Source organism: Bemisia tabaci, chromosome 1 (genome assembly GCF_918797505.1).
Source record: "Bemisia tabaci chromosome 1, PGI_BMITA_v3".
NCBI classification, from domain to species: Eukaryota; Metazoa; Arthropoda; class Insecta; order Hemiptera; family Aleyrodidae; genus Bemisia; species Bemisia tabaci.
The window spans coordinates 35,308,245-35,321,459 of record NC_092793.1 but is presented as its reverse complement, the minus strand read 5'-3'; the positions used below and the strand labels follow the sequence as shown (position 1 = coordinate 35,321,459).

General features: G+C 42.6%; 1 protein-coding gene across 13 annotated transcripts in view; it reads left to right on the top strand.

The window, feature by feature from the left end:
• LOC109042363 (uncharacterized) overlaps nucleotides 1-13,215 on the top strand; it is a 270,886-nt gene that overhangs the window by 77,408 nt on the left and 180,263 nt on the right. For all 13 annotated transcript variants that reach the window (XR_011899858.1, XM_072300324.1, XM_072300329.1 and 10 more), the window contains exons 3-5: nucleotides 1,344-1,476; nucleotides 6,375-6,538; nucleotides 12,532-12,687. Coding sequence is in view for 12 of the 13 variants with exons in the window: in XM_072300324.1 (XP_072156425.1) it covers nucleotides 1,344-1,476; nucleotides 6,375-6,538; nucleotides 12,532-12,687 (453 nt within the window). In the remaining variant the exon portion in view is untranslated. The remainder of the gene's footprint in view (nucleotides 1-1,343; nucleotides 1,477-6,374; nucleotides 6,539-12,531; nucleotides 12,688-13,215) is intronic.

Here is a 13,215-nt window from a genome sequence, read left to right as displayed (position 1 = left end):
CCCCTACCCCCCCCCCTCTTGGGGGATAAAGGGGGGTCACGATGCTAAAGTCACGGTTCCCGACAGAATTGCGGATTAATCGCATCAGAATTGAAAAGCACGGAAAATTTCACGTGGAATTGACCCCTAAAAATCCAAAATCGGACCATCCAAGGCCCAAAAATGATCCCCTAAAGAGGGGGACAGTACCCCCCTCCATAATGTCTCTTTGGTCTCAAAATTGACGTAAATTCTCCAGAAACAGACGGTATTCCAGGTAATCGACCTCGAGAAATCCAAATTTCATGGTCCTGAAGCTCCTCTAGCCCCCCTCGGGGGGTAAACTGGGGGGCCCAATTTTAAAAATCGGGGCTCCTTTCCGAATCGCAAACTGATGGCATCCAAATTGAGGAGCAGAACACACTTACATCTTAAGTGACTCCTAAGAGTTCTAATAGACCCCCTGAACGGCAGAAAGTAACTCCCTGAGGAGGGGGGCTCCGCTCCCGCCAAAAATTCCTTAAGATTCCTCTTTGGTCGCAAAATTGACGTCGATTCTCCAGAAAAAGACGGTCTCCCATGTAATCGACCCCGAGGACTCTAAATTTCATGTTCCTTGAGCTCATTTTTCGGAAAATTTTCGCTAAAATTTCGGAAAATTCAACATGGCGGCAAATTTGAGGAAACGCGAATAATGAAAATTCCAGAAACTGTTATCTTTCAAATACCCTCTAGTTTAAGGAAATCAATGGTATCAACTTTTTTTCCTTTATTTGGCCAAGTAAGAGCAATAATTTGCTGACTTTAAAGTTGTCAAGCGGGACGCCTTCAATCGTTGGAGTATGCGACATCACATGCACAGGATTAAGTGTGCTGTCAAAAAATGAAGCCGATGTGAAAAAGCGCTCCTCCAAAATGTATAAGCTTCGACCGAATAAGCATTTTAAGAGAAGTACCAACTAAGCAGAGGGTTGATATTTATTGAAGCTTGGAACAACAAAAATTAAATATGATGTACCAATTTTTTTGTGATGTGTCGAAAAAGCTCGAACTTTTATATATTACCATCGCTAAGTAGTAACAGCAAAATCACTGGACGTGCCTCGTTTTTGCAAATTAGGTGTAGGTATCTATTACCCAGGGGTGAGTATCCTTACTCAGCTTAATTTCGTCGAAATAATGACGTGTCCCCTTTTTGAGATCAGGGATTCCAACTATGATGCGCCGCGAAGCTGTGGTTGGTGAAAAGTCCGTCTTGGATATATAGCTCAGGAATGAGTTTTCGGGGCACCTCCGACGTGAATGCAACACTCTGAGCTTTCTAAAATAGACGCTAATTGAGGGTGTGTGTTGATGTGTTTCAGAACGGGCTGAATGCCCTGCACTTAGCCTCGAAGGACGGCCACGTAGCGGTCGTGAATGAATTATTGAGCAGGGGATGCAAAGTTGACTCGGCCACGAAAAAGGGGAACACCGCCCTCCACGTCGCTGCTCTAGGTAAGCTTCTTCTCCACTTCAGTTCTTGTATCATCTCCCGTCGTGTCATGCCCATTCAGAAGGGCAATGGCGAGGCGTGAATGATCGATTATCGATATTTCTCCATTTAAAGCTATGGTCAAGAATATATTATTAAGGTAACTCTGTCTATCGATCCTTTCCCATAGGTTTAAATTGGGAATCAATCGATGTATCGCAAAGCACGCCACGCCACTGTAGAAGGGGTTCAAAAAGTGCCATTCCGCCGACTGTTTCACGGGGTCGGGGACTTTTCCTCCTCGCTTTCTTCAATTTTTCCATTCAATTACCCCCCCTTCCCCTTATTTTTTTTTCGCTTTTCACCGTATCGAATTTTTGTTAGGGACGTCGCCCTGAAAGTGAGGAAAATCGATAAATCTTCGGAATTTTTCCGAAAAGATTTTTCGGTGTCCGTTTGGACCTGAATATCCGCACCAAACTCGCTGCGATGTAAGGATCGCATGATCGGGCAGTTTTTGCCCCCCTGCTCTTTGGGTGCCTAGCCAAAGATGCAGAGAAGAAAGAAAATTATTTTACTGGATGACGAGTACTCCGGAGCTGAAATTGACAGTGCATAGAATTAAGAACTCAACTCGTAGAATAAAATTCCTGATTTGCTGATCTGAAAAAGCCAATTTGGCTGCAGCCATTACCAATAGCAGGATTTCCAGCAACGCGAAAAACAGGGCCAAGGCGCGGAATTTTTGGTTATCTGGAAGTCATGGAAAAGTCAGGGAATTTAATAATTATGTATATTTTTTCAGGATCCTTCAGAAGTAATTGCACCTAATAAATGTTAGGAAAATATTGAGCGCGTCTGTTAGTAGAGAACTATTTGCGGCAGCTATTTTGTCCCACCTGTACAATGTACCTTGTCGACTGGCCCCACTGATAAATGCTATCATGCGCCATTTTGTCTGACGCGGGAAAACTTTTAATTTGTGGGTTTACTCGTATTTTGAAACTGCAGGTATTTATATCGTTAAATAAGTGAAATGCTTTTATCGCATTGTGATTTGGCAACTTTGATCATTCGTTTAAGACATCACCGGACGCATGTTTTTTAACTTCAACTACTTACGAGCTGTACATGTTGTAAGTAGGGCCCTTTTGAAATTATATTGTGTGTGAGCGTGTGCCATGATAACGTCACAATGCCTTCCTCTACTCTGTGGCAAAGACGGTCGTTAGTGTCTTGATCACGCCACCCGTTCGAACAAGAATATCGACGGCGAAACTCTGAAACCAGGTATCTCGTTTGTGGTATTTACTAATCTCCGCTCCTATTTTATTTTACGAAGGGAGAGTAAAACAACATCCCTAAAGTTTTTCTAGAATTTTCTGCTCACTGAAAGAAAAAAATCACTTAGTATTTTATGATCTGTTCTCCATTTAAAAAATAAAGTACCCACATATGACAGAAAGTCTATACTAGGGAGCAAAGGCAGTTGGTTCCACGTCTAATAAGAGAAATGATTGATACAATGAAACATAATGAGGAAATTTGTTATTCGCGGGCTCACTTTGATAAATTATTGAGCCAGTTGTATTTACAGTTTTTCAACCTAACGTAGCGCACTCTATGGGGACCTAACTTCATCCGCGCCAACAAATAGCATATACATACAAATCTAGTAAACCCACAAATTAAAAATTTTCCCGCATCAGACAAAATGGCGCATGATGGCATTTATCAGTGCAGCCAGTCGACAAGGTACATTGTACAGGTGGGACCAAATAGCCGCCCCAAAAGTAGCTAACATTGATCAATGGACATCCGCAAAGTTTCGTTTCACAATAATAATTAGGTAAAATTTTAGAGGGGGTGTAAAGGACCTTTGGGGTACCCTGTATTGCGTGATAAAGTTTTGAATCCTTTCTTTAAAGGAAGTAAATTTTTATTATTTGTCACAGTCTGTTCTCAAGATTTACTGAGCTGATTTTCATGTTTTTTTCGTGTATCCATAGGAGGAGATAGTCCTAAGATAAAGTCGTTCTATTTAGATAAACTCACGGGGCCCCCGTAGCGGGCGTTAGAAGGTGCCATCCGGGTTGAGGGGCTGTGTAGCGGCTGGGGGACTATGCCCGTCCCCCAGCCCTCTCAGTGTTATAGCCGAACTTGTCGGCTGGAATGTGTCTATAGAATTGGATCAAAAACCAGTCGACAGGTTTGAAAGAATGGACGTTGGTTGAAATCGGAGGCTGCTCTAGTAGTTAGTCATCTCGATGATCATGAACCATCGCGAACCCGATGACCCTCGTATTGCGCCTTCCGCCGCAGGCGCTGATGCTATTCCCTCCTCCGTTGTCCAGGATTAACCGTAACTCAAGGTCGCAATTTTTTAATCATAACGTAAGAGTTTCTATCGCTCTCTGACGCTCTGAGACGCCCAACCGCCACAGTACTCAGTCCTCCTACAAACCTTCAGGGAGTTAGCACTCCCTCATTTCATTTAAAATCCCCTGTCGCCACCCTTTCACTGGGTGTCCCCCTCGTCTCCTCCCAGGAGGGACCCAATCCAGCCTCTTCTTTGGCAGCCTCTCTCCCGTCATCCTGTTAACATGACCATACTGGGCAAGCTGTTTGGGCGTGACGTCGAGTACGATTTCATTTTCGACTTCTATGCTCTGACGCACTCTATTATTCCGGACCCGATTTCTCGTACAAATCCCTGCCAACCTCCTCCAGAAATCTATCTTTGTTGCTCTTAACATGTCCTGTGTCCATTTCTTCAGCTGCCAAACTTCACATCCATACGTTAAAATATTTTTAACCACAACGTTGTAGATTCTCCTCTTGTTATCTTTGGAAATTCGCTGATCCTAGAGGATTCCATTTAACATCGCTAACCTTTCTTCCTTGGGTGTTCCTTTCCTCAACAGCTTGATCCGTCCTCCCAATCTGAGTCAACCGCTCTCCCAAGTATTAATAATCCGCATAGCCTCTGATATGCTGTCCATCCTCCAACTCAATGCTTTGCTAATCACCTACCAAAGTCAGTTTCTGAGATTTTGATATACTGACTTCCAAACCCCACTTTCAAATACTCATCTACCAACTTACGCATCATGTACTCAGCGTCATCTTGATCAATCACCCTGGTCATCAGCAAAGCTCTCAGTGAACAGCGTTTCAAAATCTCCCAATGGGACACCCATCCCAACACATTTCCTCTTCCATTCTTCCATTCTTTTAGCACGCACTCAAGATATACAGGGTGAGCGAAAAGTCCCCGACCCCCCCCCCCCTCTAACATTTGAACGCATGCTTGTATCGAAATGAAATTTTTGAGGGTGCTCCTAGATCAATAAGAGCTACTTTTTGGCACATCCAAAATTTTGGGGGAGGCGCCCCCCCCCCCCCTGCGAGGGGCGCACACTAACTCGAAATTTTCAAATGGTAACCCCCTTTTGTGATACATCGTTGGAAAGGTAATAAAAAAAGAAACTTTTTGGCGCAAACCGGAGGTCTCTACGACTTTTCGTTCTCGAGTTATTCTCGGTCAAAGTTCAAAAAAGGCCAGTTTTCAAAAAATCGTAGGTCGGGTTCAGAAAGGTGCAGAAAGGCTAACGAGGCGGCAAAATCTCGGCATTGCATGTACTTTCAGAAAAAAATTGTCAAAAACCTTATCGTCTGCGCCTAGAGTGATTTTAGCCCCCCCCCCTCCTACGATTAACTGTCTTTCTTGCGGGAGGGGCGGCCAGTTCACTCGAGGCGGAAGAGGTACCTTTTTGGAGGTAACTCAGCTACCTGACGGAGCCGAGACTATTTGGGGAGGGGGGGGCAGTCCCCCCCCCCGCCGCCGCACCCCCTCCTTTCCGTGGAAGAATGATCAAAATCCCAAATTCGACGGTTCTAAACAAAACTATCATTCTTCCACGGAAAGGAGGGGGTGCGGCGGCGGGGGGAGTGCCCCCCCCCCCAAATAGTCTGGGCACTTGGCCAAGGTCAAGGCCTACTCGAGTATAAGAGGAAAACTGCAAATGGACAAGAATGCAAAAAGCAATGCTAAAGTGAGATTTCTCTAGGTTAATCGTAACTAGCTTGCACAGGACCCTCGACTTAGGAATGACTTGGGCAGAATTGCCACGAGGCCAGAAGGGCTGAAAGCCCAAGATAAAGTCTAAGTTCACATGGCAAACTTACCGAAAATGGGGTTTAAAAGGGCGGTTGCAACCCGCTGCTGCAGGCGGCCATTCTCAGGCGCGTCAGGCTTTCAGGTTACTACGAGTTTGTTCGAATGGTGTTAAAAAGGCAACGATTTAAGAGACAGATACATATAAACTTAATAAACAAGACTCTTGGCCGGCCGACTAGGAGTTGAGACAAAAAATAACCAGCCCTCCAACGCGAAAAAGGTGCACTCGCACCCCGACTTTGCACTCGATCCGAACAGGAAAAACAGGCAAAATGGCTCCCGGAGTTGAGTCCAGGAACTGGGAAGCTCTGAACGAATTAGAGAACCGGAACGAAAGTAGAGCGCTACTGGTGGAGAGAAGTGAAAGTGACAATTAGGGTTTCGGCGTCAGCCGCGAGAGAGCGCACCAATGCAGATTTTGATTCCTGCAACTTCCCAGATCCAGAGAACTCGGACCAATTGCGGCAAAGAAAAGTTTAAAAATTACCCGCGAATCCAGTTTCTTTCAAATGCGGTTTTATAGGATGGCACGCAATATCAGGAAAAATCAGGAAAGTATCAGGGAAATCCAATACGAAATTTTAGCAGATGTCACCTTGCCCGCTCATCAAGAAATATGCTTCCATTGAAGCATATTCCCCGCTCTTTTCGCCATGAGATTTTTTTTATTCTCCGCAAGATCGTAGCCTTCTATCTTTTTTTCTCTTTCTGTAAGTATGTGTCCATGTTTTTTTGTTACAGCCGGGCAGGAAGAGGTGGCCCGCGTGTTGGTAGAACATGGAGCAACGATCAACGTCCAGTCACTCAACGGTTTCACGCCGCTGTACATGGCCGCACAAGAAAATCATGACGCCGTTGTCAAGTATTTGTTGAGCAAAGGGGCTAATCAAACACTCGCCACTGAGGTTAGGACCCAGGATCCTTGACCCCTAATTTTCAATAAGCTTGAATCTCGATGCGATTAGTTCATATCAATCCCACACTGGGGGCAGTTTATTGAAATTGATGGGCAGAGTGATGGACAAAGAAGACAATAGGAATATAGAGGGATCCTTTTGGTTGAAACAGGTGGTTGTTGTAAACTGAGGATGAAAATGATGATCCAACTTTAAGGTTGTGGAGAGTCAGCTAGTCGTTGTTGATCAGTTTATTGTTTGCTTACCAATCTGTAGGCTATCGTCCTAATTGTAAGACAAAACTAAATTGATTTCGATTTTAAACCAAAAGAATTTTACTTTGCTGTAATTTTTTTTTTTTTTTTTTTTACAAAATAGAAGAAGCGTTGTATCAGAGGAGGGAAATCAGGATGGGAATACATGCGAAACTGAGGTCCAAACGATCTACTAAATATTAAAATCCTTAAGGCTAAAATTGTTAGGGCTGCACAGTGGGAAAAACAGCCAATCTAGCGCAGAAAAAGTCTTGACGCCCGGAGTGTTCACTTTCCCATTGGAATTCACACTTAGTTGGTCCTATATATCGACGGTGCAAGTCGGCAATCACATAACTCGTTTGCGGTGTCTGAAAATCTCCGCAACTATGTTATTTTTTTGAAGGAGAACAAATGGACATGATTCCTTGAAGTTTTTGCAGAATTTTCCTCGCACATAGAAGAAAAATCACGGAAGTTTTAAAGAATTACCGTTGAGTAGTTTTCCGTTTAAAAAATCAAGTATGACAGGAAGTCTGCAACGTCGCAAACCGAGTTATGTGATTGCCGACTTTCACCGTCGATATCTATCTAAGCATCAAAGAAAGCAAAATGCGCCGATTTTTCGTAAATTTCAGAGGTATCGAGCTAAATATAGTCGGCAAATAAGCTGTAATTCACATTCCTGGAGACTGTGCTTTGGTTTGTGGTTCCTGATCGGTCAGTGGATTTAAAATAAAATATTTCTTGCTTTTTATGTCATTGCTGGTTACTTTCTACACTATGAAGGGTACTAGTCTTATTTCCCTTTTTTTTGGAATGGTTTGCTTGCTCAATAATTTTCCATAACTTTCCAGCTCCTCAAAATCTTAAAAATATGAAGTATTGTACATGCGCATTCTGTTAATAAATATAGTACGAGAGAGACAACTAAAAAGTAAAAATTTGCACGAATAAAATATAAAACATCTGTTTCGGCGAGGATCCAACCCGGAATAAGAAAATAATAGCGAAGCCCGCTATCCGCTAGACTACCAATGACGACTTGTTAATTTGCGGAAATAGCTGTAATGCCGCAATCAGACGCTGAATTTAGCAGCTGAATGTGGAAGTCAACAGTCATCACCCAACGGCTGAAATTTAGCAAATTCGAGTTATTTTCATCCAGATGTGTATTAAATCTACTCGAATAGTTCAGACAAATTCAAAATTGGTCCGATGGTTGCTGAGAATCGTTGCTGAATTTTGCGCGTGACGCGCAAAATTCAGGCATCGGGCCGATGACTTCCACATTCAAGCCACATTCAGCTCCCACATTCAGCGTGTGATTGCGGTGTAAAAGAAAAGTGCGTTGGGGGAGTTGCGCGCGCAGCGCTCTGCGAACGCACTCTCTCTATGCTATTCAGCGATTCAACGCTGGGCTGCTAGGCAAAACGACAGTTACAATCAATCTGAGCACATGTTTCGACTCAGTTTTGATCAAGTATCCCTGAAAGGCTGAAAAAGGCTGGTTTCAACCAAGGATTTTTGTGATCTTGATAGTATTACGAGTAACTGGATATAAATATCTCCTTGGATATTGTAAGATGCAGTCTTTAGAAGTTCGAATTTCTGACTATTTCAGAGGCTAACTTTCAAAAATCGCTGTAAGTCATAGAAGTATGTAAAAAAGAAAAAATTGGTATCCTTACGTTTAGGTGAGCAAGCCTTTGTTGAAAAAAAATTTAAAGTCACTAATGACACACTTAGACGAACACACGAGGCTACTGAATAACCACTCTGAGGCGGTCCTCAACCAGTTCCGCGCAAACCGGTGCATTTCTTATTATTATCGCAAATGAGATCGATCTTATGAAGTAGAACTTGGCTGATTCTTGATCAGTAGATCCTAAGGAACACATACATACCAATTTTTGCCATTTTCATTGATGCTGATTTCCGACTTTTTCGGCGCTAGATCGGCTGTTTTTCCCACTGTGGGCTGGCTGTTTGGACCACAATAGTAACGCTATAATTTTGAGATTTCTTCCAGCCTCAGTATGAATTTGTGCGCCTCCGACCCCCTTTTTTGAATTTCTGATCACCGACTGAAACAGTTTGGTCAGTTAAAATTTTCAAATCTTAGTGTTGTCAATTGAGCACGCAAATGCGAGGATAAGTATGCAAGTATGAGACAAGTCCTATCATATTCGCATTTTATAGCCGGAAAACGCAGTTCCGCGAATCAACCTATTTTCTTCCTATTTAAACCAATTGAATTTCTTCCGAAATTTTAATAGTTTGGGAAAAATATAGACTTCAGCTAATATGCTGAAACTTCAGAATCATCTTTTGTGGACAAAAAGGAATGGGAAAAAGCCCAGGGAGCAAGGTTTAAACGTGGTCGCCTCAAAACGGAACACCCTCAGAGGGTAGTTGCTTTGTTCCTCTAGGATCCGCGAAGCGCATGGAAACCGCCACTGCTGCCAAATTGAACTACTAATGTGTTAAATTATATTATATCTTACCATCAGTCCGTACATACTGTACTAAGAGGTACTCAATTCAGGTGGCAGGAACATTTTTCCAGTGATATCCACGATTCAAAGGCCTACTCTAACCCGGTGGTCAATTTTTCATTTGTGAGGGATATGGCATCCCTGCAGCACTCCCCTGCACCCTAACCTCTTATTGTAAGCCGTAAAATAGTTGGCCAGATTCTACCAATAAGTTTTGTCAGTCAAAACACAAAGTAAAAGAGAGGTAGGAGAGAACAACAGAGAAGAAAAGAAAAGAGAACATATGAAGAGAAGAAAGAAAGTAGTCCAAAAAAGGGGAGGAGAAGACAAGGAAGAAACCGAGGAGAAATGATGACAGTAAGAAGAATAGAAGGTGGATGTACCACCCGTCTGCCGTAGAACATTATTACCTCATACATTGATTCTAAACTGACAATGAGCCTAATATATTAGTTCCTCATAGGATAATGCAGTCCAATCGGTCAATCCTTTACTCATTATCATGTCATTGTCGTTTTCCTCTCACTCGCACCCTGTGCAGAGCCAGGAAGTTTCAGATGGTCGAAATGTCGTTATGTGGAAATCATCCTAGCGCGACCGCACCCGACTTTTGGAGTTGACCAAAAATTTGATGATTCTTAGCAATTGTGACGCGTTTGAAGGGGAAGAGGGGCGTAGAGGCGGCCCCCTTTCTGAAGTAAACCTATATTTTAAGAAAAAGTAATATTTTACGATGTGTTGGATTTTAATCGACTTAATTGTGATGATTTTACACTTTTCTCCTACATTTCGTTCTCAGATACTAACCATCTCCTTTATAAATTGCAATTCATTATTTTACGTTCATTTATGTATATTCACCACTCTGCGGTACTATATTTTGACCGTGCTCCTTTTAGTAGACCCCCTTCCCCCACCTTCTCCGAACGGCTCTGTGGCCTGGGTCATCCCTTGTTGCATCATCCCCACTCCAGCGCAACAGTTGCCGGCGCATCCCTCTCTGGACGGAGGACCCCTCCCCCCCCGTCTCCCCAGCAGCAGCTCTTATTGCTGAGATTAGTCGCGTTTTCAGAGCCCCCTACGCTTTACACGAATTTGAGGCTCACGGCCTGTCCAGTTACTGACTCCGACTTATTGTTAGTCCCGGTATTGAAAGCACAGTGCTTCCCACAAAATCGAGGCTTCTGGTCTTCCCGGCAATCCCATTTATTCACTGCCGAGTGTGTACACCTTATGTACCTCACTTTGATAAATAAATCTTGAGTGTGAAACATAACCCATGTATTACATCACTCTGCCCTGATTTTACTAAATTATTTGAGCTGCTACCGGCACGAACTTGGCAAGTCTTTGATGCCCTGAAAAGTTTGCGCTGACACTCAAATTGATTCACGGCACTAACTGGGCACATCTCTGATGCGCTGATCAGTTTGCGCTGAATTACCCTTTCTTTTTTTATTCCTTAATTTTTAAGAGGGCCGTCAACCCCCCCTCCCCTCCCCAAGGGAAAGTTTTATTATATCACCGTGAAAACAATAACAAATTGTTCGAAAGTGTCCTGATGGTTTCCTCGGCTGAGATGAAAGGGCAACTGCATGTAGCATTTTCTAAAAGCCGCTCTTTAAATGGTCTCAATATTTAAGTCATTGAAGCGGAAGACCCAAAAGAACCAATCAAAATAAGGGGCATAGTTTTCCCAGAAGCTTTAAGTCAGGCGTAAAGACTAATGTAAACATGCGGTACGTAAGTGATTTGTCACTACAATTGGTTTAAATTTTACAATACGGAACTACCATTTCTGGTTCAACCGTAAAATCATCTATCTGCATAGAGAAAATCAAAGGAGTAAAAGGAAGGAGAAAAAAAAGCAGAAGAGAATGAGGCAGAGGGAAAAAAGAGGATAGAAGATGGGAAAGAACAAAAGGGAACAGAAGAAAAGGAAGATAAACAGACAAAGAGGAAGAAGAGTGTAGAGGAAAGGAAAATAATTGAGTCAAAGCAGGAAGCGAGTGTAGAGAAAAGGAAAATAATTGAGTCAAAGCAGGAAGAAGAGTGTAGAGAAAAGGAAAATAATTGAGTCCAATCAGGGAGAAGAGGAAGAAAAACGCAAGGAAGGGGAAAGAGAGAAGGCAGAAGAGAAATATATAGAAGAAAAAATAGGAATGGAAAGATGAGGAAGAACAAGAAGTTGAAGAAGAATAGAAAGAAAAGTAGGAGCTAGAGGATAAAAAAAGGGAAGAAAAGGCGAAAAGAAAAAATGTGCGGTAAAAGAGAGGTGGAAGAGGAATGAAGAGGTGGAAGAAATCAGGCTGGCTGTGAGACAAATCTCCGGCGGTTGGCCGCTTGCGGCCAGGGGGTGGATGGAGCCTGCGGTATTACTTATTTGCCTGACTTGTAAGTTTTCCTCAATGGCTGATTTGACCTAGGATGAGTCTGGTTTTTTCGTGAGTGGAAAATTTGAATGTAATGTTTATAACATAAACTACAAATGTGTATCGTTCACTTAAGGGTAAACTTTTAGAATCATGGATACGCTCATCATATTCTGCATAAATTGTTGGTAAGGAGGCATGCCTTTCAGATGTCTAATTCTTACCCTGTTCAAGGTTCATTTTGTTGTCACTAGTTTTTGGGGGTGATGAATAAGATTGAAAAGCACAGGGAAGGGGGAGGGAGTTATTACTTCTGGAATTTGCTGTACTGTTTAGTTCCCAGGGTAATTATAATTTTGTCATTTCTTATAGTTTGCAGCCTGACCAATTCTTCCACATGGCATCAGCATATCTGGATGATATCAGAATTTTAGTTTGATATTAGTATATCAGTATGATGTAATTGTATCAGTATAATATCAGGGGCTCAGTATGATACCAGCGTTTAAGTATTATATCTGAGTATCATTATCCTATCAGCGTATCATTATGATACCACTGTATCAATGTATCATGCTAGTCTTGTACGGATATCATACGAATACCAAATGAATATACTGGTTTTCCCTATCAGCATGTTAATACATGGTACACTGCTATGATGTTGAGCCAACATGTCATATTAATTTGTTATGATATACTGGTTCAGCGTTAAATCATTCTGCTGGTCCATTTTCCCTTTAGTCCTCCTTCAAATCCGACCATAGTCCTTGGTCACAAGCAGATAAATATCGCTAAATTCATGTGTTGGTCATCTGGAAAGCACTTATATCAACATCAGTATGCATTCATCATTCTTTTATTGATTTCCTGTGTAGGATGGATTCACACCATTGGCAGTGGCCATGCAGCAAGGACATGACAAAGTGGTAGCTGTGCTTCTTGAGAATGACTTGAGAAGCAAAGTTCGACTACCCGCCCTTCACATAGCAGCAAAAAAAGATGACTGCAAAGCAGCCAGTCTTCTTCTCCAGGTAGGTAATTATTTTTAACAGATCACCAAGTTTCAACATAATACCATGATTAAATCAATTGTATGTAGGTTCCTGATTTAGGTAAAGAAAGAAGAAACAATAGACTCGGGCAAAATAGTCTGTGTGGTAGAAGAAAACTAAAAGGGTCTCCATCAGGTTTAATTTTTGGTGAAAATCGGCCCATCTCTCAGTTCAGTAACGTCAAGGTCTTTGGTGGATGATTTTTCGAACTCGGCGAAACCTTAAACCGCTCGTCTCGTCGTGGCCTTCAAAACAGCCTATATTCACCTACCCTCCAAAACCACCCCTTATCCTGGAAATCTCAAGTCCAAGGGGGATGATCTTTCGAACTCGTCCGACCTTAGTTGGAGACACCTCAAAACAGTCTTCTCGTCGATCGTCGTGGCCTTCAAAACAACCTATGTACACTGCAAGCTCCGATACCTCCTAAATTTGTATATCTGGTATATCTGGTTCCAGCGCTCTACTGGGCCGATTTTCATGATTTTTGAAACGGCTGTCGACATG